Source organism: Hetaerina americana, unplaced genomic scaffold (assembly GCF_022747635.1).
Source record: "Hetaerina americana unplaced genomic scaffold, ioHetAmer1.1.p SCAF_11, whole genome shotgun sequence".
Lineage (NCBI taxonomy): Eukaryota > Metazoa > Arthropoda > Insecta > Odonata > Calopterygidae > Hetaerina > Hetaerina americana.
Window position 1 is genome coordinate 42,420,325 of NW_027286181.1, and position 25,814 is coordinate 42,446,138.

The window sequence follows — 25,814 nt, forward strand, 5'->3', positions numbered from 1 at the left end:
CTCTCAAATTGATCAAAAAAATTTGAACACCATTACATGTAGAAAGCAGTTTTTACCCAGCCTTTCAGATTTAGCCATTTCTTTGGATGGTTTTCAGGGCATATTATGTTTTGCATTCACGTTCAGAAAAACGTCTTTAGATTGGCATTGCCATAAACCCAATAATGCACAAAAATTTGCTTTACAAAATATACTTTTCCCAAACTCTACTACGTAACTCATACCTTCATTTAGTTAGCTTTGGTCTTAATTAAATATTTTGTGGAGTGATTTGCACTCAAACCGCAGCATTAAAAATATTTTACTAAAGTAAACTTTTATGAAAAAATCTTTCCAGTAATTTTGCTCCTTAGTCTTTTTGGTGAAGCTAGGAAGATAGCCAAAATCCAGCCATGAGAAAATTAGAGTTCACTTATTTGCAGAAGAAATACGCAAATAGTTGAATAAAGAAGCCTATATTATCTTTATTTGTATTTTTATTTTACATGTTTGGGGTCGCTTAAGCACATCATGATTGTATTTTTATTAACAGTTAATAATAAGTACCACCCTTATTATGAAATTATAACATAAAAAATCAGTATGTACTTCATAGCAATCAAGAGTAGGTGTACAAAAATCAGTCCATGAATCTAGAACATTCATAGCATTTGTACAATACCATGAATAATTTACACAAATTAAAAGTTTAACAGAGTCCTTCAATTCCATGAATTCCAAAATCTTTGTATGCTCAATTCATATGAAAGCCATATGTTGCTAATTCTCCATTAATTTTAGTAATGAGACCCCAAGTATGTTATCAAACAGCTAACAAGCTGATCAAATTCCACCGACATGGAAAATGAAGCCATTTATATAGATGACAGACCAATCGTTAGTTGTTTCAGTCAATATCAACTGAACTTGAACGAATTAATAAATTGGTTTAATATTTTTATAAAATTCACAACACTGCCATATTTCAGCTTTGCATACACAAGCTCTTTAATGTGGTAACATAATTTGAAATCAATATCTTTTTAATAGCTCATGCAATTAAAACTAAGCTGTACAATAAAAAGCAACAATGAAATTGGTCAGTGCAATACGAATTTGCACTATCATTTGGCCCAAAGCCTCTGGCACATACTTGGAGTTTTCCAGTAATGTCTCTGTCAGTAGATTAAGAACATCTAGAGCTATTTTATATACACAGTATTGTACAAAAATATATACTTGCCATCAGCTGTAGCATAACCCCACAGACAATAAACGTATCTTTATGCCATATAAAATTTAAGGACAAAGAGGGAAACGGGTAAACACTTTTTCGCAGCTTGAAACCAATGAACACAGCGTGAGGACAAATAGATTTATCATCCCAGCACTTTACATCTCACTTTTGCAAGGACAATGAGGCATTGCCACAAGTATTTTTTTTTGGTAGATGCTTTAAATATTCAATTATTCCATTTCTTCCATTCAAGGTATCCGATTCCATCAGAAAGAAAAACATCCACTTTTTAATCATTTTTTTTAGCATTACACACCGATTCCATTAAAAAAATTCCTCGAATGTTACCGCTTTTAGTGTCTGGTGACAAAATGCAACACACTTTTTACTTTCACAGCAGTTCCTCTCATTTGATATTAGTGTCTCCTTTCCGCCAACCCATACCCAACGCTGAAGCAGTCGGGCGGTCAGCGTTCTCGCTCTTAGGTGTAATCAGCCACTGGATGATGGCATCCGGTTTTAAAGGACTCAGAGGTGGGAGCAGACAGGATGAAAATTAGAATACCTTAAACGGCGTCAATAAACACCTCTCCTCCACACCATCCGATCCCATTTCCGAGAACCTCGCCAATTCCGCCTCCCGAGTGATCAGTGGTAGATTTTAAAAGCCCGTTGCGAGAAATCCCGCAATCTCCGTAGATTGGTTGGTCGAAGGTCGAACGGGAACGAAAACGCGGAAACGAAAGAGAGGGCAAAAAACATTTTTTTTAAGAAGGAGAAAAGAAACTTCTTTCCCACGCTTGAGGAACATATCGGAGAGGCTTTGGTTACATTTCACACACACATACGCACCCACACCCCTCCCTCCCCGTCCCAAAAAATAAGACATTCCTCCAATGGTCCACGCAGCCTAATGAGTGGGGGTGGGGTGGGGGGCAATTCACAAATCTTCGCCGCCCCACATTTAGGATTTGAGAACGCGCAGATCTTCCTACGACCCCCCTTGACGCTTCGTGAGGTCAGGGGGTCAGAGAGAAGAGGGTCTTAGCGGCGTCGTCCTCATCACATCCCGTTCCCTCTGACCGCGCCGCCATCTCCCCTCGCCACTCCTCCCGGAAGGGTATCACGGGGTGCTGTGGGGGTTCAGGGCGGCGGGGAAGGAGGCAGGCGATCGGGGAGGCCCCTCAAAATCGGACCCCCTCTCATCGCCTCAGAAGAATCAGCAGGATGCCGCATAGGGACCAGAGGAGCAGGGACTGTGGCCTCGCGCACCCCGCCGTCCCGTCCCCCAGGTCCGCCTCCATGCACTCCCTGAAGGCCGCGTAGTCGACGCGCGTGATGGAGCAGTAGTGTCCCCGTCTGCAGTGGGCGCTGCACGTCCCCCACCCGCTGCCGTGGTGGTAGCCCACGGAGTTGGCGCGGTAGTAGCGCTCGAACAGGTCAACGCCAAGCATGGGGGAGACGACGGGCAAGGGGACGGCGGAGGAACCCCAGCCGCCGCCGTTCCCGGCGTATCCTCCGTAGCCCCCGATACCATAGAAGGAGGCGCTGTTGTCCACCGTCGGGCCGGAGCGGAAGGTCTCAGCCAGCTCGTGCAGGGAGGCGGCGGATACGTTGGGGAGGCCGTAGAGGGATGTGAGGTTATACTCCAGCTGCCACTCGGCATGGTCCCGGTGGTTGGCCGAGCTGAGGTTCAGGAAGTACTGGACGTAGTCCAGGACCTTGGTGGGAGAGACAGGATTATGATAGATGCAACATCGAAAGTGAGACCTTTGGTCGCCTCGTGTAAAGGATTGCTATTGGAGATATCGCAGTGCAATACTAAGTCGTAGCTCGAGACCTGGGTGAAATATTGAAATATACGACGTTTTATTACGATTCAGATGATTAAGGCTATTTGGTTGTAAGTGACAATGACTTTATGTAACTATCTTGGAAATTAGTCAACTGGAGGATATATTAAGAGAAATGGGCGAACTTTTAATAAAAAGATATACGCTACGGGTTTATCGTAGTCTGAAGAAACATAATTCATAAAATAAAGCGCATATTATCCAAAGCAGATGGCACAAAACTTTTCGAAACTATTTACTCATATAATGTTTTCCGTCAAGGATACATTTTTTATTCTCCTATTCAATAATACTATATATATATATATATATATATATATATATATATATATATATATATATATATATATATATATATATATACATATATATATACACACACACACACACACACACACACACACGAGGGTCATCCGGAAAGTAGTACCCGTTCGTGAAATAAAGAGACAAAAGTAAATATTAACAAACATAAAAAATTTTATTTGAAAGAGGATACTATATATAACATATATATATATATATATATATATATATATATATATATATATATATTTTCGTATATATATATATAACGAAATATATTGAATTTACGAAAACTGCATGAATAGATTGTTCATAGTTTAGAAAAGATCAAATGAGAATTCATTACATTATAAAATATATTTTTATATTTTATATTTTTTTAATATATTAGAAATATTATCACTCAAATAAGTTTATTATAATGTATAATGCCATCCCAGAAAACGAACGACGTCAAATGCTCCTGTGACTTGTGCATATATTCCTATAAATTAAAATTCCCAGTTTTAAAGTTGGCTATTGTCACTTCTTTAATTTTAATTAATTTGCGCGTAAACTTAAATAATAATGATTAGTTACTAATGTGAACTACCTCTGTAGAATGAATTGTAAGCTTTATGATTGGGCAAGTTAATTTTCGAGAGTACACAACCCGTTTTTGTAAAGCTTATTAATTGCTAAATGCATTATAAGATTAGGTTATATTTGTATTTCGAAGTTTTAACACAAAAATACGCTACCGGAGTTTGCCTAATGAAAACAATAAATTTTTCACTCATTGTGGTCAGGAACCTATTCCATTGTCAAATTTAAATGTTTAACTTCAATTAAAGTCGGAGTAGTAAATTTGAGGTCGATATTTTTTCAATGGAGATCTTATTAGATTGAGTGGAAGTGATAACAGCCCCTTAAAATGAGTAGCTGCACATTATAAGATTTTTCCTTCGCGATTGACACCATACCGAGACTTTTCTTTGCTTTCATATTGTACTTGACTTAAATCCCTTTCTGATGCTTCAATAATGTGAAACGGAGATGAAAGGAACCATTTATAATAGAAATTTGATCTATTTATTATCATTCCCATCGACTATTGACCTACATTTGTACCAAATTTTATTAACATAGCTCGACTCGAAGTGCTTTAAATGGTTATCATAGGCAGTGTTTGCAGCATAGGCAGAGGAGGATTTTAACATATTATATACAATGGATGTTTTGATTCTAATAACAATAGGAAGACAAAACAATAGTGGCAACCCTGTAACACCATTATTCCGCATGGTATTATTCAGCCCGTCTTGTACCAGCATTCAGGTACATGAATTCTTGATTGCAGTGAGTTTGGAATTATTAATTGAAGCCCAATGGGATCACTATTGTTATTCTACCGTTTGAAGTAGATTTAGGGTGGATAAAGAGCGAATGAAGATAAGTTTTTATGCCTTTCCTAAGAAAACTACCTGACAATACATTTAGCCCCGCTTCAATACAACGTACTTATTTCCCCCGTCACTTTGTTCAACATGCTACTTCTATGCCTACTCCTTGCTTGCTTCCCTCGCGTCCTCCCCTCAATCACAGTCTTCAACATTCCATCGCCAATCAAAATACTCAGCATTCACTTTTCCTGTCTTCCTTGGATTTCTTTCCACAGTATTCTCTCCTCACCACCATGCATAATACTTTGCTTCTTTTCCTTTCCGCTAATTTCACCTTTTTTATCCATCTCCCATCACCCAAATGTTCAAACATCAATCTAATACAATTATCTTGCTCCAGTGACAAAGTTTACGATCCGTAAATAACTACGCTCCGTGCCAATACTTTAACGAGTTATTTTTAACTCCTTTACTCAGAATTTCTGTCAATAATTCCATCCTCTTTGTGAAAGCTTCTTTGCATAACGCATACGTCTTATGTCCATAATACTTTGAACGTCTTGGTCCAAAATAATGCCACAATAGGTAAACCGCACTACCTGCTCTAGTTATTCCCTATCTATTTTATCTGTTATCTCAGCATTCCCCTTTCTGAAAATAATCATAAACTGCGTTTTGTTTACATGGATTCTCAACTCATACCCATCACATTGATTTTCCCTTGCGACCTACAATACTTGAAACTTCTTGGCTGATTTTCTACCTAAAGCTTGATCATGCGGGGCATTTATAATTGGATGAGGAAGTTTATAGTTATTTGCGGGTTATTTGTGTATTGGTATCAAAGCCAAGGGTTGCAGGGAAAACCAGAATTTTGACAACTCCATTGGCTCTGGCAGAATGTTGAGCATTTATAAAGGAAGGAAAAGTGGATGGGTGATAAAAGAATGCTCGTATACTTTCAAAACATTTCTCAATTTTGGTACAAATAGTATTCGGAGGAACCAGAGAACTGTTAGCAGAGACATTGGCCATACGAAATGCCACAGATGCACAATTTACCGGTCTTAGTACAAGCAAAACCGCCACAGCCTGTCACTCAATGTTACACTATCTCCTCCACAATCACTGATTCCCATAATAATCATGATAAAACCACCATGGATCAAAATTAATTTACATAAAATATTATAAGTACCTTTCCGGGTGATATATTCATCAAAGGAAAAGATTAAATCACCCGTTATTTTGGATTTAATGGAACACTGAACATGTTTATCAATTATCATGTTTTGCCCAGTCTTTTCGTGGGATTTTACATTCATGGTGAATTCTTCCATACCACTGCATTCACGTGAGGCCGGCAAAATCATTTCATGCATTCCATTTAAAATACTCTCTTCCATTCCTTCCTTTATTTGTGTCGAAAAAAGCCATCTCATGCTATCGACATCGATTGGTATCAAATGCTGCGGAAGGAGAGTAATAACGATCAATTCTGTGAAGTTTGCTTCCCAGAAAAGAAAACTACATGCTCATGCCCGAGTCGGGAGCAGTAAAAGAAAAATAAAATGATGAAAAAAGTTTAAGGACTATTTCGAGAAAAATAGGGAATTTTGGAGACCAAGCCGAAGAAAACATATTCAGGGAGGGAGAAATGCGGTGTGCCTTGAAATCTCGTGATATGTAGTGCTATGTTTTGTGATTCTCTTTATTTGAAAATTTATTATATGATGGGTATCGCAAACTCCACGGTCTTTTTTCTCCAGTTTAATAACAAATCTTCATGCATGAATGTTGTTGATTTTTTCTCAGAGTTGCATATGTACATTGAATAATCTGCCTTCAAGTCTTAGGGATTATTTTACTCTTTTCTTATTCTGCTTTATGGAAAAAAACATTTCACTATAGGAGTTTCAATTTTAAGATGAGAAAATTTTTACAAATCGTATAAAAGGGAACATAAGATATGACCTAAGGAAAAAAAAATGCAAACATCCCTAGATTTTATTTTACTAGGCAGGCGTACAATTAATCAGCATATGTGTCTCCCTCGCTGATTTCCTACTTACAACCGCTTCGCACTCCACCATAAATTTTGCATAATTGTTTTGAAATCCAATTAGCGAAATATTATTTGCCATCATCCGTTACATGTTCAAGCATGGGGTGGGTTTTCCTCACCACACATTCACTTGCTGGGTGGATTAGTCAGACGATTACGCGCTCTCCTGCCAAACCCAAAGGTCACGGGTCCGAATCTAGATTTGATCATGGATGTCGTAAAATCTGTTGGATCAGTCCTTCGGAAACCAGACGACAAGCTAGAAGTGAGGGATCTTGGGACTCAAGGTGCAGACGAGGCGCCGGATCCGTACTTAGAGCATAAAATTCACGCAGACGAAGCCCAGCGCAGGAGAGAATTTCTCAGCCATATCGCACCCTATATCCCCTTTACTCTCATGAGATTGAATTCGGTCGGTTTCGGGGGAGGGAGGTGATGGGCGGAAGAGCAAGGGATTTGAACCGCATTCAACCCTCCGCCATCTGCCTACCCACCTCACGGTTGATGCGCCCCCATTCGTTTGTGCGACCCAACACGCTCTCATTAAGAATCCCTGGTGCAGGGATTAGGTTTCGAAAAGAGAGAACCACTAACTTTTAATAAACTTTCCATTTTAATGCAACAATTTCAGAGCGTAAAAATCATTCGCCTTGACTGGGACTCGAACCCAGATTGCTCAATATCCGGTCGAGTGCTTTAGCCACTTAAGCTACCGAGGCGTCCTCTTAAACTCTGAAATTTTGGGGCTTTTAAAGGAACTAGATGTTATGACGAAATACCGTACATACAATGTCACATGCATTCGTAGTCGTGCGCGAGGCGCCACTGTCCACGAGGTTAAAAGCCAACTTTAAACACGTATGGTGTTTTCCCTTTGACAAATTTGTCAAAGGGAAAACACCATACGTGTTTAAAGTTGGCTTTTAACCTCGTGGACAGTGGCGCCTCGCGCACGACTACGAATGCATGTGACATTGTATGTACGGTATTTCGTCATAACATCTAGTTCCTTTAAAAGCCCCAAAATTTCAGAGTTTAAGAGGACGCCTCGGTAGCTTAAGTGGCTAAAGCACTCGACCGGATATTGAGGGATCTGGGTTCGAGTCCCAGTCAAGGCGAATGATTTTTACGCTCTGAAATTGTTGCATTAAAATGCACATTAGCGGATGACTCCGTTAAAAGTTACTGTTGCGGCATCTCCCGCAGTTTCTTTGGAAACTTTCCATTAATGAGATCTCAATTTTTCAACGATCCAATAGAGTTTATTTCCAGCTAACTGCAGTTACCTGTCCAGTGTCAGTATCAAACTTGTATAGGCGGAGACCCGGGTTGTTGGCGCCGCTTGGAGTCCGCCAAGGGGTGACTGATGGCGCCAGGAACATCCAGGATATTGGCTGACCTGAAATGGGATATATCTCGCGTTAGATAATTTTTCAAATATGAAGTGGGCATGTAATTTATAGATACAGAGGATGATTTAGTTTTGCAGTAATAAAATACGCCTTCGTTAATAGAAGTTACAAGGGAGGTTAAATTATTTCTGAATGTTAAAGAAATTATTCGAAAAGCATTTGATATTTGTGATTCCTACGTAACATAAACCTAGAACAGGATTAAACATGGATAGGACATGAGCGGGGAAAATAGTACTACAAATGCCATTAATGCTACTTTAATTTGAGACTGTACGGATAAATAGCAACTGCGAAAGAATATTCCACGCGCATCGGTGAAATATCGCTTGAAGTTGCTAAGAGATAGCTGTTTACGTCTTCAACAGAAATAAGAAATATTAGCCTTTTTTTTTGGCGTATTTCTTAATAAAGATTTGCAAGTAGTTCCTATTGATAATCGATTATAAAACGGGTATACGTGTATACACTAAATATAACTCTGAAAAATTACTTCATTATTAGGACGTTACGATCAGTGTTAGAAAATAACCATTTACATATATTTCATGGATTTTACGAAGAAAGCGTTCTTTTAAATACATACTGCACTTTAAAAGCAAACACAAAATAGTTAAACCCACTGAAAACGCTGAGTGTTATTCCGTAACATTTAAAAAAAAGTTAACTGTTGGTGTATTTTAAAATTTCATTTTTCCTTTGAAACAGTTCGTTCACTAATGAAAAAACTAGGCATACACCAATGCCCGTAAATTTCACGATTCGTGGCATAATTTCCATCCTTATACTACTAGTGCTCTCTGAATTAACACAGACTTGACATATTTATGTCCACAGTGTAACGCTCAGTGAAACGAAATCTCCATAAATTGCATTTTTTGTTAAAAACTTCTTTTTATAGGAGCTTTATTTTTTTGATTAAATTCTACTTTTTGAAGAGAATAGTTAATGGGGCTTATGTTAAATGATTACTGCCATGACAATTTGAATTTATGCAGTTTCTAAAATGACTTTAGGCGTAAGATATTAATGTAAAATGACCTTCCATGACACATGTTAACAAAAGATACAGGTTAACAGTATTGAATCATATCACATCCATGAAATTTGAAGTATATATATAAAATTATCGCATTCAAATACAAAGGAAAGTTTAAGACAGATAACCTTGAAATTAAACCTGAAACTTTTACGAATTACAAATTATTCTGCAAAGTTTATATTAATCAGTTTTTACAAAAGTTGATTTTAAGTTTAAGTTGAAAAGGTATTATATAAAATAAAAATATAAAGTCTTATCTATCGGCCTTCAGACATGAATTAAATATGAAAAAATATCAAAATTATTGACTAAAGGGGATTCATGAGAAAATATTGGTTAAACCGAAAATGGCTGTTGACAGGGATTGTTTCTGACCTTTTGGTAAGCAAAGGAACAAATAATTTGTGAATTCACCATCAATTTTTCATGCTATCGTAAAAACTTAGTCTCATATCTTTGTAACGGTTGTTTATGTCCGTAACAAATGCGCAATTAAAACGCTAAAAAGACTTCTGTATCGATCGAAGAAACATTTGACGTGCAATCCAAATATATTGGCTCGGTCATCTAATTTCTATTCTTTGTTTGTTCCTCATGATTGAATTTTCTTTTCATATCTTCGTCGCGGGAATTCGTAAAACATTTCCAGCGTTCACCATTTTAATCAGAGCGTCATTCACTCTTCACTTGGACTGAAAAAATGGAACCAGTCGTCTCTAACGGAGAGTCTCCATACTGTTTAACGAATAAAGAGTTGGTACTAACCTCTCTCACTGTAGATGACCCTGAAAGAGTCCGAGTGATGGTGCCCAAAGAACTGCCCCACGATCACCTGGGAGTACTTGCGGACGAGGCGTAGGTAGCGCCTGTTAAAACGCTCCTTGAACGCGCCATATGCCATGGAGTTGGGCCGTCTTTCGTCCACACCGGGCGGCACGTGTCCAACCAAGTACACCTGCGGGGTTGGAAGAGAACAGACTAATTAGTTAAGTGGCATAGGGGACAACGCTTCTTTTCTTAGTTGTGTAGATTTTCGTCTTCAATATATTCAATTTAAAGTGCGTAGATAATAGATGTTTATCTACGATTATTACTTGCCGAAATTATTCATCACTATTCATGACATATAATTAGTATTTCTATGAATTTTAGAGACAATGATTAGAGATTTTCAATCAGTTACTATCAAACTAAATTAAAAATTATGGAACAAGCTTTTTTCCTAAAATGCACCGCTAAAAACATAATGCATAATATATATATTATATCAATTTAAAAAGGCATACACACTTTTGTACACATAATTCAATAGAACTCTACTCATCCGCTCATTACTGCCTCTGTTATTTAATTAGATTTAAAACCAGGTCTAGACTTGAGTTTGGAAAATAAAACCCACTTCTGATTGTTTGTAATGGACACTGACCTGTATTACTGATGACCAAGCTCAATTTTGTCAGTCATTAAAGGGGTTGCAAACATTGCTGAGCGAATTGGAAATTCAGTGCGTTAGATAGGGGATGAAAATAAATCTAGTTAAAACAAAGGTTATGCGATTTTCTAGAAAGAAAAAGGCTAAGCTAAACATTAAAATAAGAGGGCAAAAACTAGAGCAGGTAGAACAGTTTATGTATCTCCGAAGTGTTTTAGACCAACATGGTCAAAGTAGTAGGGGCGTAAGGAGAAGAATTGCACTAGGCAAAAAGGCTTTCACAAGGAGGGAGTTGATGACAGGGACGTTGAGTAAGGGTATTAAGAAAAGACTCGTCAAAACTTTAATATGAGGCGTAATTGTGTTGGCGCTGAAACATGGTCCCTGAAGCAGGATGATAGACATAGAGTGGAGGGTATTGAAATGTAGGTGTGGAGAAGGATGGAGAAGGTAAAATGGGCCGAAAGGAAAACAAATGAGGAGGTGCTGGGCATATTAGGCGAGGAGAGGGAATTGTTGGGAGAAATCCTAAGTAAGCAGGAGAAATGGATGAAGAACGTATTGATCAGCAGTGGGATGTTGAACACTGTAATACAGGGGAATTTTAGGCAAACGAGGAAATGGCATGAATGGGATAGGTTTGGTGGACGGCATGAACGGAGGCAGGAAGTATACAGAGAAGAAGACGGACTTGATGTAGAGTAGGTTTCTAGATTGTATTTTGTTAGGAGTAACAAAATATATATTTTGTAGCTGTGTCCATCAAAAACCCACCTTAACCGATAGATAATTAAATAATTTATTATATTTACAAACACCTTGAGGCACAAAGGATTGATTAGGAATATAATAGAAGGAAAAATAGTATGGGAGATTCCACGAGGAAGACCAAGAGATATGTACATATATAGGACAATTTAAGAAGGACGTAAAACAAAGAAGGCATCAGGGATTGAGCGAATTGACATTATATAGAGTAATATGGAAGGCTGTAGTAAACCAATCCTAGGATTGAAATACTGATATATATATATATATATATATATATATATATATATATATATATATATATATATATATGAATGAAAGTCCAACGATCTTATTGGTGTAATATCTGCTGCGTCGGCGAAACATCGTCCCGCCAGATCAAGCAAGAAAAATAATTTGTAAGACAGCTCGACACAGGAGATTACCTACCTAATGGACCCGGAAAACAAGTAGCGAGTTTCCTTTGCCTCAAAGATATTGATTGATACTCAGAAAATAAAGGAAAGTTAACTATTTAAATATAATCAGTATGTTGTTATGATAAATTAAAAGTAATATATTACCATATTATTCCCGATGTTTAAATGTAGAATTGCATTCTAATGTAAATTTTCCCTGCGCACTGGAGAGGAGTATTTCTTTTGTAGCCAAAAATATTATGTCGGAGGTGCAAGCATTAGAACGCTTCTGCGATCCCTATAGCTCGTATTAATGTCTTCTCCACTTCCATTGAAACGTAGAAAACTTTCAATGACTACCCGGAGTAGGCATATAGATCGACGACGCGAGATGTTTTTTCCTCTCCCTTCACAGTCGGCTCAGAGGGAATCGAAATCCGAGACTGCCTCAGAATTTTCGGCCGTGTGATTTGGGGGATGGGATGGGTAGAATGGGATGAAGGGGTGGGAAAGTGAGTGTGGGCGTGGACTTCGGGCGTCCGTCTGGTGAGCGTCCTCCATCAAGCGGGGGGGAGGTCAGCAAAAACGCGAAACTCGACGGAGGGGGGAAGGATAGCGGGGGAGGTCGTGGGGAGTGGCAGGAGGGGGAGTGGTGCTTCGCTGGGGGAGACCGGGGGTAGCTGCCGCGCTGATGATACGGAACAAGGCCCTTGGGGCATTCCCTGAGACGCGGACAAATTGCCCGAGTTCTTGAGTGGATGGAAAATAGTTTATTGGCTGAGATCTGGTGAGAGGGGAATGAAAGAAACGCCGCAAAAACTCATCCTCCTACCAACAAAAGTGCGTCTTCACTCGCTTTCTCTCGACCCCCTCCAACCCCTCCGCAATTCCTTCCTATCCCCTGAACCCGTCACGCCCGCCCACACTCCCAGGGTGTTGTTCTCTGCCTCCCCCATCCTCTTGCTGGGGATTCGGTAAGGTTCAAGCAATTACGGTGAAGATGATGTAATTTTGATGACCCGAGGATTGTTTTGAGATTGGATGGGTTCTTTGAAAAGCATATGAGCAAAATACCCGGGGTTGCTAACGAGAGGCGCGATAGGTCTTCGTGGAAGAGTGCTTTGTCCAGATGGGGTAATTTTTTCAGTCATCCGACCATCTCTATCCTGAATCTTTCAAAATTATTTCCCTTACCATCAAGGGATGATAATTGTTGGATTTCTCTAATTACTACGGAGAATTAATAGTGATGATTAAAGATTAGATTTAGGCGAATACAGTCAATTTATTTGAGGATCCATGCACATGTATACTCTTGCATTGCATACATACACTGAAGTGATCATTAACCTCGTGACCAGTGTTTAAGTCAAAATCCATCAAACAGTTAGTAATTAGACATTTTTCGAATGCTATTGTTCTTTTTATTGACCTATCGGTTAATGAGAGGTTTTTAATGTTAATACGGTTAATTTCTCTTTCTTGGCATGAGATTAAAGACGACAAGACGAAGTCACCAGGCCTTCCTCATAAATTCTGCAAAGAAGGCCATACAAATTTTCATCCTTTTTACATAAACCTTCGACTAACTCTGAGAATATGGGCAGCATCCACTTCCATAGGCTTTTTAGCCCTTCAATTTCCATTTTGATCTCACTATCTAAATACTAAGTCTCCCGGAATAGAGTTATTACTATCAAAAACTTTGTTTAAACCTGCACCGAAGTAACTGGTCAAACGTCTTCAATATTAAGTTTTCCGCGTATTTCATTGCTTAATCTACTACGGTTCGATTAATAAATTTTCCTTCTAATCTCATATTATGGCTATCATTTTTCCTTGCTTTCTGACAGTTATCTCCCCTTCTGAAGAGCGCGCCCACTTTTTTTTCTGTCCCTGCTCTTTCTCCATGTCATCATATTTCCAACTTTCCACCAAGTCTCCTCTATTCGTTTTCCATCTTAAATTGATATCTAATATAATGTACATTTTCTCCAGAACTCTGAGTTTTAGCTTTTCCGTTACCCCTTATCTTTGCTCTAGCCGTATTCTCCTTTATCCATGGCCCCTTGATTCTTTTCTAAAGGCTGTTCCTATTATGCCTATACTTATAGGAACAATAGAAACGTATAGCTCCCTAACTCTCTTGTCTACATTTGTTCTATTGCATTCACCGACTGCAATCTCTTTATAGTTGCTTGAAATTTTCATCAAATAATTCCTGATATTTCTTTTTTTCCATACTCTACATTTAACTTTCAAATGGTCCTTTCTCTTGGGAAAAATTACGTTTGATAAACAGTAAAACCACGTCTTCATCCACACATGGAAAGGCGTGTGGATGGATGATATTGTTTATGAATTGGTGTCTTGTCATATTATGATAACTTTGGCATCCCTATGTACCTGGAGACATTTTTAATTTGTACACACACCTGAGAAGGAATTACAATTGTATAGCATCGACGTTTATTGATTAATCCAAGATAATTGTACCGTTGTCTCACCAGAGTAATGCCTAATCCCTAAACGATACTGTCCCACTTAATCTCATCACTCTCTCAACAACAACTAGGCTATAATCCTTCATAATGCTCGTACCTTTTAACCTATGAAATGATTCCCATATTTTCCTTTTGATGCTCTTTCCCACCGTCCACTTCATAAGTCTTTGTGACCGCTTGTCGGTAAGTACACCTGGTTTACAGCAAAACTTGTAGGATGCAATATCTTAAAATAAACGCTATCTCACTTGTTTTAAATTTGATTGATTCATTCAAGATCATTGCCTCTTGAACTAATAATGAAAGAAACCTAATTGTAATTTGGAGATATTTGATAACGCCCGGAAAAGTACACATTTCAACATAAAAACATCAGCAATCGTTTACGATATAATACATATGCGTATGTGGGTGTGAGTACATATATTTCGTATGTCTATGGGTGTATAGGTCAGACTGGCTATATATATATAAATAAATAAATATAAATAAATAAATAAATAAATAAATAAATATATATATATATTTATTTATATTTATTTATTTTTATATATAGCCAGTCTGACCTATACACCCATATATATATATATATATATATATATATATATATACTACCTTGAACAAAAAGTTCCCGGAATAACCACCGTGTGGCGCTCCCATCGTTCCGATTTGAGTTCTGTTTTTTTTGTTAAATTGGTACATCTGTTGTTGATATTCCCTTTAAATCTTAGTGTCATAACTTGACATTTGCAAAAGTTACGTAGCCAAGAGTACATCTATCTCTGTGTGTGTTGGCGATTTTTTACAATTGCAGAAATGGATTTAAATTTGCAACAACGAACTTGTATTAAATTTTGCGTAAAAAACGGATTTAGTGGCGCACGGACGTTGGAAATGTTGGAAAAGTGTTTCGGCAACGATTCTCTAAAAAAAACGGTCGTTTACCAGTGGCACGAGCGGTTCAGAAGTGGTCGTGAGTCAATCGAAGATGATGAACGCAGTGGCAGACCATCGACATCGAAAGTCGGTGAAAAAATTGATAAAGTAAAAGAAATGTTGGTCAATAACCGCAAATTAACCATCAGAGAAATAGCGGAGGACTTGAACATTGCCTATGGATCCGCCCAAGACATTGTGGTTAATGATTTGGGTTTCCGTCGTGTAGCAGCAAAGTTGGTGCCAAAAGACCTCAATTTCATGCAAAAAAGAGACCGTGTTGACGTCGCAAAAGACATGATTTGCGAGGCTGAATCCGATCCCACATTCATCAAAAGGATCATTACTGGAGACGAGACGTGGGTTTATGAGTACGACACGCAATCCAGACATCAGGCAAGTGAATGGCGTTCACCAAATGAGCCGAGACCAAAAAAACCACGTCGTTTTCAGTCAAAAAAGAAGGCAATGCTGACGGTTTTCATGGATTACAACGGTGTAGTGCATCATGAATTTTTGCCAGAAGGCCAGACAGTAAACAAAGAGTATTATTTGGGCGTTATGAGACGTTTGCGTGAAGCAATTCGCCGAAAGAGACCAGAAATGTGGGCAGAAAACTCGTGGATTTTGCACCATGATAACGCACCGTCGCACAGTGCTATCATTATTCGTAATTTTTTGACGAAAAATGCAACAAATACCATCCAACAGCCACCGAATTCACCTGATTTGGCTCCCTGTGACTTCTTTCTGTTCAATCGAGTTAAAAAACCATTACGGGGAACGCGTTTTAGCAGCCGAGAGGAAGTAATGGAAAAATCGCAGGAAGCACTGATGGACATACCGAAAACCGACCGTAACTTTTGCAAATGTCAAGTTATGACACTAAGATTTAACGGGAATATCAACAACAGATGTACCAATTTAACAAAAAAAACAGAACTCAAATCGGAACGATGGGAGCGCCACACGGTGGTTATTCCGGGAACTTTTTGATCAAGGTAGTTAATATATATATATATATATATATATATATATATATATATATATATATATATATATATATATATATATATGGGCCTGAAAGCAACTCTAAGTGCTATGGATCAAGTACAGAGGGAATATAATATGAACATCAACAAGATGAAAACTTATTCTTGTGTTTGGAAGAGAGAAGCTGATTGAAGATATCACAATTCGAGGGGTGGAACTAGAGCAAGTGAAATCCTTCATCTACCTGGGCAGCAGCATAACATGAGATGAAATAAGTTCGACCGACATCAAGCGAAGAATACCCCAAGCCAAGAATGCATTCATGGAGAAGAGGCGATTGCCATGTTCAAAGAACCTAAGGCTGGAAACAAGGGAGCCATTCGTCAAGACTTTGTGTGGAGCATGACGCTCTATGGTTCCGTGACTCGGAACATGGGGTAAGAGGACCAGCGAAGAATAAAAGCCTTTGAAATATGATGCTGGAGGAGGATGCTGAAGGTTAAATGGACACGAGGTATTATATAGAAGAGCAGAAGAGGATAGGACCATATGGAGAACTCTACGGCAAAGATCTAATAGATGGATTGGACACACCTTGAAGCACAATGAATTGATTAGGAATACAATAGAAGGAAAAATAGTATGGAAGATTCCACGAGGAAGAGCAAGGGATACATACATATATAGGACAATTTAAGAAGGACATAAAACAAAGAAGGCATCAGGGATTGAGGGAATGGACATATAGAGTAAAATGGAAGGCTGCAGTAAACCAGTCCTAGGATTAAAATACTGATATACGATATATATATATATATATATATATATCTTCAAAATGGAACGCTCTTCGGCGATGCACAAATATATAAAAAAACAGATGTAGATTTTTAGAATATAGAGACACAAAGAAAGGACACTCACAATTTGTTATTTGACGTTTCGACAGCTCGACTGTCGTGTTCAGAATGGCGTTCTCTGGGGAGAGCGGAGAGAACATGTGCGGGGGAGAGGTGGGGGAAGGGTTGGGGAAGGGGAGGTAACCGACCAATAGGAAATGAACAAGGGGGTGGGGGGGATATGTAGGCAGCCATATGATGCATTCAGTGGGCTTGGTTCAGCCCGGGCCGTTTAAATGATTGGGCCACCCAGATATGCGCCATTTCGCGGGTTCTCACCTCTATTATATTAGCAGATTTGGGAAGGATTTCAATCACCGAAATGGAGAAGCAGTCATCAACAGATTGATTGTGGGAAGCAGTGTGAGTAGGGATGGGATAATTAAGAAAGGTGGGAGATTTGGTGGAATATCGGTGGTTATTCATGCGGAGGGAAAGTGCGGTCGTGCATTCGCCCACGTAGAAGGCAGAGCAGAAGTTACAGGAGAGGCGATATATAATATTTTTTGAGGTACAGGTGGTGAGTGGTTGGGAGTTGGTACTGAGTGAGGGGGAGGTCTTAAAAAATGACAGCATTTGCAGCGTGGGCGGTTGCATGGTGCGGATTGGGGCGGGGGAGAGACGGGGATGCTTGCAGTTGGTTTTGTGGACTTGAAGATGTCTCGCAAGTTCGACGGGCGTTTAAAGGAAACAGAGGGACAGTGTGGGAATAAAAGTGATGTGGACTGAGTGTTATTAATAATTTGGAAGAGGTCACGGATTAGGTGTTTAATTTTATGTGTTCCGGGGAAGAAAGTGGTGATAAGATTAGGGCATTTTGGGCGGTTTGGTTTGGGAAGGGTAGTGTATTGGGATGACGGTTTGAGGATTTTACTGTTTAGTGGTTTTTCAGGGTATCCACATTTTCTGAAAGAGTCATGTAGCTGGTCTATTGGTCCGTTACCTCCCCTTCCCCCACCCTTCCCCCACCTCTCCCTCGCACATGTCCTCTCCGCGCTCCCCCGAGAACGCCATTCTGAAGACGACAGTCGAGCTGTCGAAACGTCAAATAACAAATTGTGAGTGTCCTTTCTGTGTGTCTCTATATTCTAAAAATCTACATCTTTTTTTGTATATATATATATATATATATATATATATATATATATATATATATATATATATATATATATATATATATATATATGTATATATGCAATAAAAAATTAGGTGCGTCTCGGGGGTTCTTGAGTTTGTTGTCACACAACTTTCGGTCTACTTGGAACCGTCGCGCACACGAAAGCACATTTTTCATTATCACATGCCTAAATTAATTGACGATGAATTTTGACGTACAAGAGGAGAAAACGGATGACCCCCCTGCTATCGTACTCTGAACACCGGTGTTTTATTAATGGAAAACGCATCTCACTCCATTGGCACTTGAAAAACTGCGCTATGTCCCATAGAGCCATCCACGTCTTATATTGAAAAGGGTGCCCCCGTATTTTAAGCTCAGCTGCATCATTTTATTTACTAACAGTTCGGAGAATAAAATGTGGTGGCTTGGGAACTTGGGAGCACATCCTGTTAATTGAAACGGTCCAGTGGCTTACGGGGCATTTGCCATTGTGCAAAACAACCCAGATCCACCAGTTAATGAATTTTCAAAGTGCCCTGTTAAAAGTGCATTAACTTAATTACAAACCAAGCAATAGTACCTTCTCCTACCTTAATGTAAACAAAAATATATCAAGCTAAAAACTAGCTAATTTCAAGATTGTTTACCTTATCATGAAAAAATACGGTAACGAACCGATGGTTCATCAGATAGAACTGGAATTAAAAAATATCAGAAATTACGCAAACTCTAGGGTAGAGGGGTGACCTATATTTGAGCCAGGGCCCTCCCGTCACTTGCAGTAGACCTATTAATGTTTTCCTTTTACGCTGAAATGCGTTCAAATTCATTAATAATCGAACCACCATTTTTGCTTATAAGTAAATACCACATAATTATAAAGTTTGAGAGTCACCTAATACAGTCAAACAACAGCAACTACCTAAAGTCCAATTAAATAGGTATTTATGGTAACTTAATATCGAATAAGGGGATAGTTTTAGGGATCATTAAATGATCTCTTGGATTTTTAAGTTTTCCGTGATAATTGAAATGGAAAATAGGCTAATAAAAGGTCTAAAGGTCTTTTCTGAAATCGCTGTGATTATGCGAGGGGATTCATGGAATTGGATATTAAGGAATTGAACAACGGCTTGTCGTTTCCAGACGTACTCTCCACTCACTGAAATGGCTTATGCCGAATTTCGGGGGACTTAATTCGAAATCTGCTGGAAAGGGAGTCACTCCGCCTGACCCCGGCCATTTCGCGCCCTCTTTACGGCTGCAGCTTCCCCCTCCTCTCACTCTCGTACTCCAGCGCCCCCCACCCCATAAACACATTAGCGTGCTGCTCGCGCCGGCCCTCCAAGCGAGCTCTCGTCTCGCATCTCGGGAGGTGGCCAAGCTGCTGGGTGAGGTGAATGATAATACATATTTCCTCTGATGAAAGTACCTTAAGGGTAAACTGATTGAGTTTAACTCCTCTCAATGACGGCAAAGGTGAAATGCGCTCATAAATTAGGTCCTACGATGGTAGGCTGAAAAGTAATGCACACATGCTTATAGAGCGCGAGCAAAAACAATAGCAGGATCGGGCAAAAAGTACATTTAATTGCAATTACTAAGTTTCAAAATCATATATTTATTTTCAACAAAGCCACCGTAAAGGCTAACACATTTCTCCCAACGTGTAACAAGTTGTTTTCATTCCGTCTCTGAAAAACTCTTCCCACTTTTCTCGAATCCAGGGCTTGACAGCTGCCTTCACCTCATCATTCGAGGTGTAATAATTACTTTTGAGGTCTCTTTTGAGTTAAGGAAAAAAAGAAAAATCGCAGGGCATAAGACGCAAGATCTGGGTATAAGGAGGGTGTGGATTTGGTTCAAATTTCAGGTTTCGCAGAGTCTCTCTAGTTGCGCGCAAGGTGTGTGGACGAGCGTCATTATGTTGCCAGATTATTGGCACCAGGCTGCCTTTAACACGACAAACTTCTTCCTTGGATATTCCAATATGGTTTACCATACGCTTTTGAGTGATTTGCCGGTCATTTTGAATCAAATCTTCGACGAGTTTCCGATGTTTATCGTCTGTGGTAGTGATCGCACGTCCGCTGCGTGTTTCATCAATAATTATGGCTTTTCCAGGCTCGCAACCACGAAATTTTAGTACCCATTGATTAACAGTAGACCTATTGACAGCATTGTTACCATAAATAGCCTTAAAATGAGGATGAATCTCAGTAGGAGTCACTTTTTTAGCAGATAGAAATTCGATAACAGCACGCCATTTAACTCGCGTTGACATAGCTTTAGAACACGTCTCCATAATTGCGCTTCTCGAAATACACTGGATGCCTGAAACGACCTCAAACCCGAGCATGCATATTGAGGGGGAATGTTACTTCCACATACCACCAGGAGTGCTTCTGAAGGTTATTTTTTTTGTAGTCTACGAGTTCAAGCATGTGTGCATTAGTTTTCAGTCTACCCTCGTATGTTGGAAAATTAGAACTTCTGTTTCACATTTTTCCACGGAAAACTTAAATGCAATTGTATTAACCAAGTTCCTTACATTTAGCCCTCATTGAGATTCAAAGATCCTTCACGATGAAAATTAAGGAAAATGATGTTTAATTTTGTTTGTCGGTAGCCGAGCGCGTTACCGATTGGTCTACCGCATACTACTGAGGACTTTGAGAGGCAAGGGTGGAGATTTCGCCTCGAGACTTATTTTTCCTCACTGTTTTTGTCAGTATCAAATCTAAAGATTTATAGAACTTGCTATTTCACGGTCGAGAGGTACTTTAGGCTGGAGTAATGGCTGATTGGATTTTATTAATAGTGGTCTAACGACTTAGGTTAGGTATGTGATGGACCCTGGTTGCACTACGCACTACTTTAATCTTAGGCCTTAACTAACGTGACTTATGATATCCTTAAAACCATATTGAAATTATTAATTCTTTAGCACTGCAGGCTTACTCCCTCCCTTATCTGGTATGGGGAAAGGCAACACAACCGGCAAAATATATTTCGATTAGGTTTCATGAGTAGCCGGTAGATGCTAAATGCATAACTATCAATATCGAACTCACTTTTCTTTTTCTCCTATTTCATTAATTCAGGTGCAAAGGAGCTGATGGCTAGCTGTAGCCCGCTACCAAAGAATGGAAGGCTTAAAGGGAAAAGCCAAAAGTTGAGTAGACCCGTCGCTACTCTTCTTTCCGGTAAAACACGTCAAGATATATAGATTACCCAATTAAATCCTCCTTATGTATGACTCCTCCTCGCAAAGTGGTTTTGGTTCCAATTATATCCATTTGAATTGCAAATGCGTTTGAAATTTTGAGAGTCGTTTCAAGGTCATAATGGCGACCTTGACATAGCGCGGATATGCGGAGGGCCCGGTCGCGTGATGTCGAATTTGGGAAGTCTTTATTTTCTTTCTATGAAAATCAGAGCCACTCCCCAATCAAGTACCAGAGGACATAAAATTAAACAATTTTAGGATTTCCTTGACACCCCAGAAAAATAATGAGAGTTTATAATTTTATTGTTTTTATTTGATTTGACCTTGTGTGAGAAATGAGAAAGGGTTTTTTTAAACCATGTAAAAATAATTAGTCATGTATTTAATTCAACTGGTAAAATTCGTTTAAAAGTTGTATAATATGCAAAAAATTACTATACCCACCTAGTTACAGAGGATTTAAAGATTTTAAAAAGCAAGTTCTGAATCACACTATGAGATATATAGGGTGAAAACACTTCTCAAATATTGCATTCACAGCTAATAATATCTAACATAATAAAATTAAGACATTAAAAACAATAGTACAAATCCTGGTGATCATGAAAAAAGTTTTATCTAGGGTTTCCGGCAGGGGGTGATTCAAGGTATGCTTCATAAAAATTAATTTGGTATATTAGTTGTAGACATTTTTGCGACCATAAATTGAGTGGAGGGTAATAGGTGATATTTATATTTCAGAAATTAATATAGGTATACAAAATCTACCACAATAATAAATACAATGTTCGGCTGTTGATGGGTGAGGGCAACCTACGACAGGTGAAATTCATAAATTTAGGTAAAACGTGACTGTTCCTTTCCCTGTACTGTTCGATGCTCCATTGAAATTCATGAAACCCAGTAAATAACAGCTGTCCCTTATTAAACGCCCTATATAATGGACTAGGATGCCACCCCAACTCAATCTCTTATTTGACGCCCCGTCTACATTATATGAAGTGCAACCAGTAGAATTCGTTGCCTAAAGCCTGCAAAAAACGAGGTGCTGTATTCTGTTTGTAAATGCAATACAAGGTGAAAAGTTGGAAACGTATTTTTAGTGCGAGATACGAAGTGGGCGGACAAAACATTTAATGTAAGCCTTGTCAGCCTAAGCCTATCTCGGGGATAATTGCACTAAATGCGCTAAATTTCAATGGAGTCAGTACAGTGAAATACGCGCTATCTGGCCCTAAAATCAAATCCTTAAGTGCAATGTAATACTGGCAGAGCTTTGGCGAAAAAACGAGAAATATTTGCTCCAAGAGGAGAGAAATAGATCTCAAATACAATTTATGACAAGTAAACGACCGTGAAATGCTAATTAATTGGAGTAGAATAGTAAAGAACATTCGTGATCTACGAAGCACTAAAGAGGCCTGAGAAAGGGGTAATGATGTGACTTGGAGATTGGGGTAGCCTCATTACAATGGACATTTTTGACCAGTTTCTAGCGGTGAATGAATGAAAAATATACGCAGTAAAATTCCATCAAATATTTCTGGTGAATTATAGCCTAAATTTTTCATTAAATCGATTCTTTTATTTTCTCATCCATTCGGTACAGCGTAAATGAAAACTTAGGATTTCATTGATAAAACTATTGTTAAACACTACCCATAAGGCACTTTCTTTCTTTAGGCTGAAGAGTTCACTTCAACTTGTGTTACCTTGGTAAAATGTTTCCTTTAGCGAATTCTATTTCATGAAAGATAATATTTAAAAACGTAAAGGTAATTCAATTAATTTTTTTCTAGGTCTTGAGACGGTTACTTTTTCCTGCCAAAAATATCAAAATCTTGGGCTCTGTTTTATTATTTCAACCCATGTCTTACAGTTAGTGAAAGAAATATTTAAGGCAACTTTAACAAATAATTATTTGCATTTCCAATTGGATTTGTATTTCCAGAATCCATTTCCTCATTAAGGAATGTCTTGCACATGTCCTTCTTCGTCCTTTCCATTCACGTGATTAAGGCAAATCTAGAAAATCATTAAGTACAAACTTTCCTGAGGTAAAGAATTTTGCTCATAAATGTGTAGATTAGATAAGTTTTAATAGGGAATTTTTATCGCAAGGCAGTACGCACGCTAGCATATTTGTACATTAGACACACATTATTTCAAAGCATAATGCTGAATTGTAAATTCCTTGCAGCCGTTGGCAGCCATGAGGCATTTCCAAGCAAAATAATGGGTATTTACCCATTAGCCAGGAGGTATTTATGAAGACTTTGAAAATATGAATATAATTTAAATAGCAGTAGGTACTAGGCATTGCGTTCCGTTCCACCCTGCGTGCCTTCATGATACAGATACGCGTATGCTGTGTACAACTAAAATCTGTTTGATTTATGTAAAAGCAATATTTTTCCAAATCAGTAAAAAATAAGCGGAGGAGGGGACAAAACCTTACATTATAAATAATTATAATACATGAGAAGATTTATCGGAAAAAGAAATACAAGAAACGGAAAGTGGAAGCTGACGAGATATCTTGACCCGCCGAAATAGACTTGAGTAGTAGTAGTAGTTTTGAGGGGAGGCGACCGACAGCTGAGGTCATTTGCGCCATAGGGGATGGACAGGAAAGGATGAAGGGTGGAGAGAAAGACTTGAATTTACTTGCTTCCGCATTGCCTTCGTCTATGGTGAGGTCAAATTTGGCCTCTCAAGCTGGCCGTAACGAAAGGGATCCATCTTAAACTGAACCTACAACCTCTGGAAATGTCACGGCGCCAGACATTTGATATATCAGCACCGAGGTTTTTGGGCCGTTGGAAAGTCCCACGGCATATTCCTCGCCTAATGGGACTGGGAGGGGGGGAGGAGGGGTGAAGAGGGGTAGGTATTGTAACGATCGGTAGATAAGTCACGTGTCACGACAGGTTTGAGGTACGCCCGTCTTATCAAGCGTTTCGACGGGGAGCCAACGTTTAAAGCGACCTCGCGTGAGCAAAAAAGACCCTTAAGGGATATCTCATTCGTTTGTTTCTTATTTAGGCCGCATGACCCAGGTTTTGAAGTCGCAAAAACGGCATAAATCCGCAGGTATGTGGTCAGCCTATCATGATGGGTGAAAATTCTCTCGCAATTGAATGAAATGGTGCAAGATTTCATATTTTATGCTGGAGTTACGCTCTTAATCATACTTTACTTGTATCCTGACAGTCCACTCCAAAATGCTTACAAGAAATTCAAATATCTGAGTTTCCACAAATAAATGTAACTTGAGTTTGTTTTTTAGGGAGAGTTGACCGACGACTGAAGTCATTTGCGCCAATAGTGATGGACAGGAAAGGAGGAAGGGTGGAGGAAAACCCGGCGTCGGTATTAGCCTACTCTTAACGAAAGGCGCCGAGGGATCCGCAGCTTAACCTCCCATCCGGCGCACGGCGAGCTCATTCAAAGTGCTCTCCACAAAGCACCCCAAGTATGGATCGGGATGCCACTGAAAAATATCTGTCACCTCCGGGATTCGAACCAAGGCCCTCTGGGTGGGAAGCCTGCACCTTAGATGTAACTTGGGAAATTCTTAAATGTTACCGATACATTTCAGTACAAAAGCAAGCAAAAGCTTCAAAATAAACTACAGAAATCCAACATGAATATGCAAATCAGAGAATTTAGGTGTTTGAAAAGTCATTGCGACTTCTGCACAAATTTTATAGTGAAAGCGTGCCCACATTTTTTACTGAGCAAATGAAATCTTAGATAAAAGGGTTGAAATAAAAGAGTTTCAACCCACAAAAACCTACCCAGCCTCTTTATCCTGCCTCTACTACAAATATTCCAGAAAGAATATTAAAATTTCAACCACGTTTTAAATGGGCATCTACAATTATGGGCGCGGCGCTTATTGTTTAAGTGACGAAAAAAACACATAATTAGACTTGCATTTACACTTTTAATGAATTCAACAAAACCAAAATTCATATATGAAAGAATTCTCTTCGGTAGTTCAATAATTAATAATTTTGAACTTAATTTTATTTAATATGCGTAAAACATTAGATGTGCTGTAATAAACATCGCTAAACGACGAATTACGGCGCACCCAGGGACTAGGATACTCGTATCCTATTATCGTATACGGGTGTATCGCATTACAGGTGGTGTCCTAACACCCCCCGTCACACGCCCTCGCGGCGGCTTGCGGGGTATTAAGTAGAAGTAGAAGTATCAATATATTGCCTTGGTTAACATATGGGTGGGAAACTACA

General features: G+C 38.9%; 1 protein-coding gene across 1 annotated transcript in view; it reads right to left on the reverse strand.

Moving 5' to 3' along the window:
• Window positions 1-486: 486 nt before the first annotated feature.
• LOC139701049 (acid sphingomyelinase-like phosphodiesterase 3b) overlaps window positions 487-25,814 on the reverse strand; it is a 109,163-nt gene continuing 83,835 nt past the window's right edge. The window contains exons 2-4 of the mRNA XM_071599624.1: window positions 10,039-10,228; window positions 8,106-8,218; window positions 487-2,937 (exon numbers count right to left, since the gene is read on the reverse strand). Of these exons, the coding sequence (XP_071455725.1) occupies window positions 2,419-2,937; window positions 8,106-8,218; window positions 10,039-10,228 (822 nt within the window). The 3' untranslated portion in view covers window positions 487-2,418. The remainder of the gene's footprint in view (window positions 2,938-8,105; window positions 8,219-10,038; window positions 10,229-25,814) is intronic.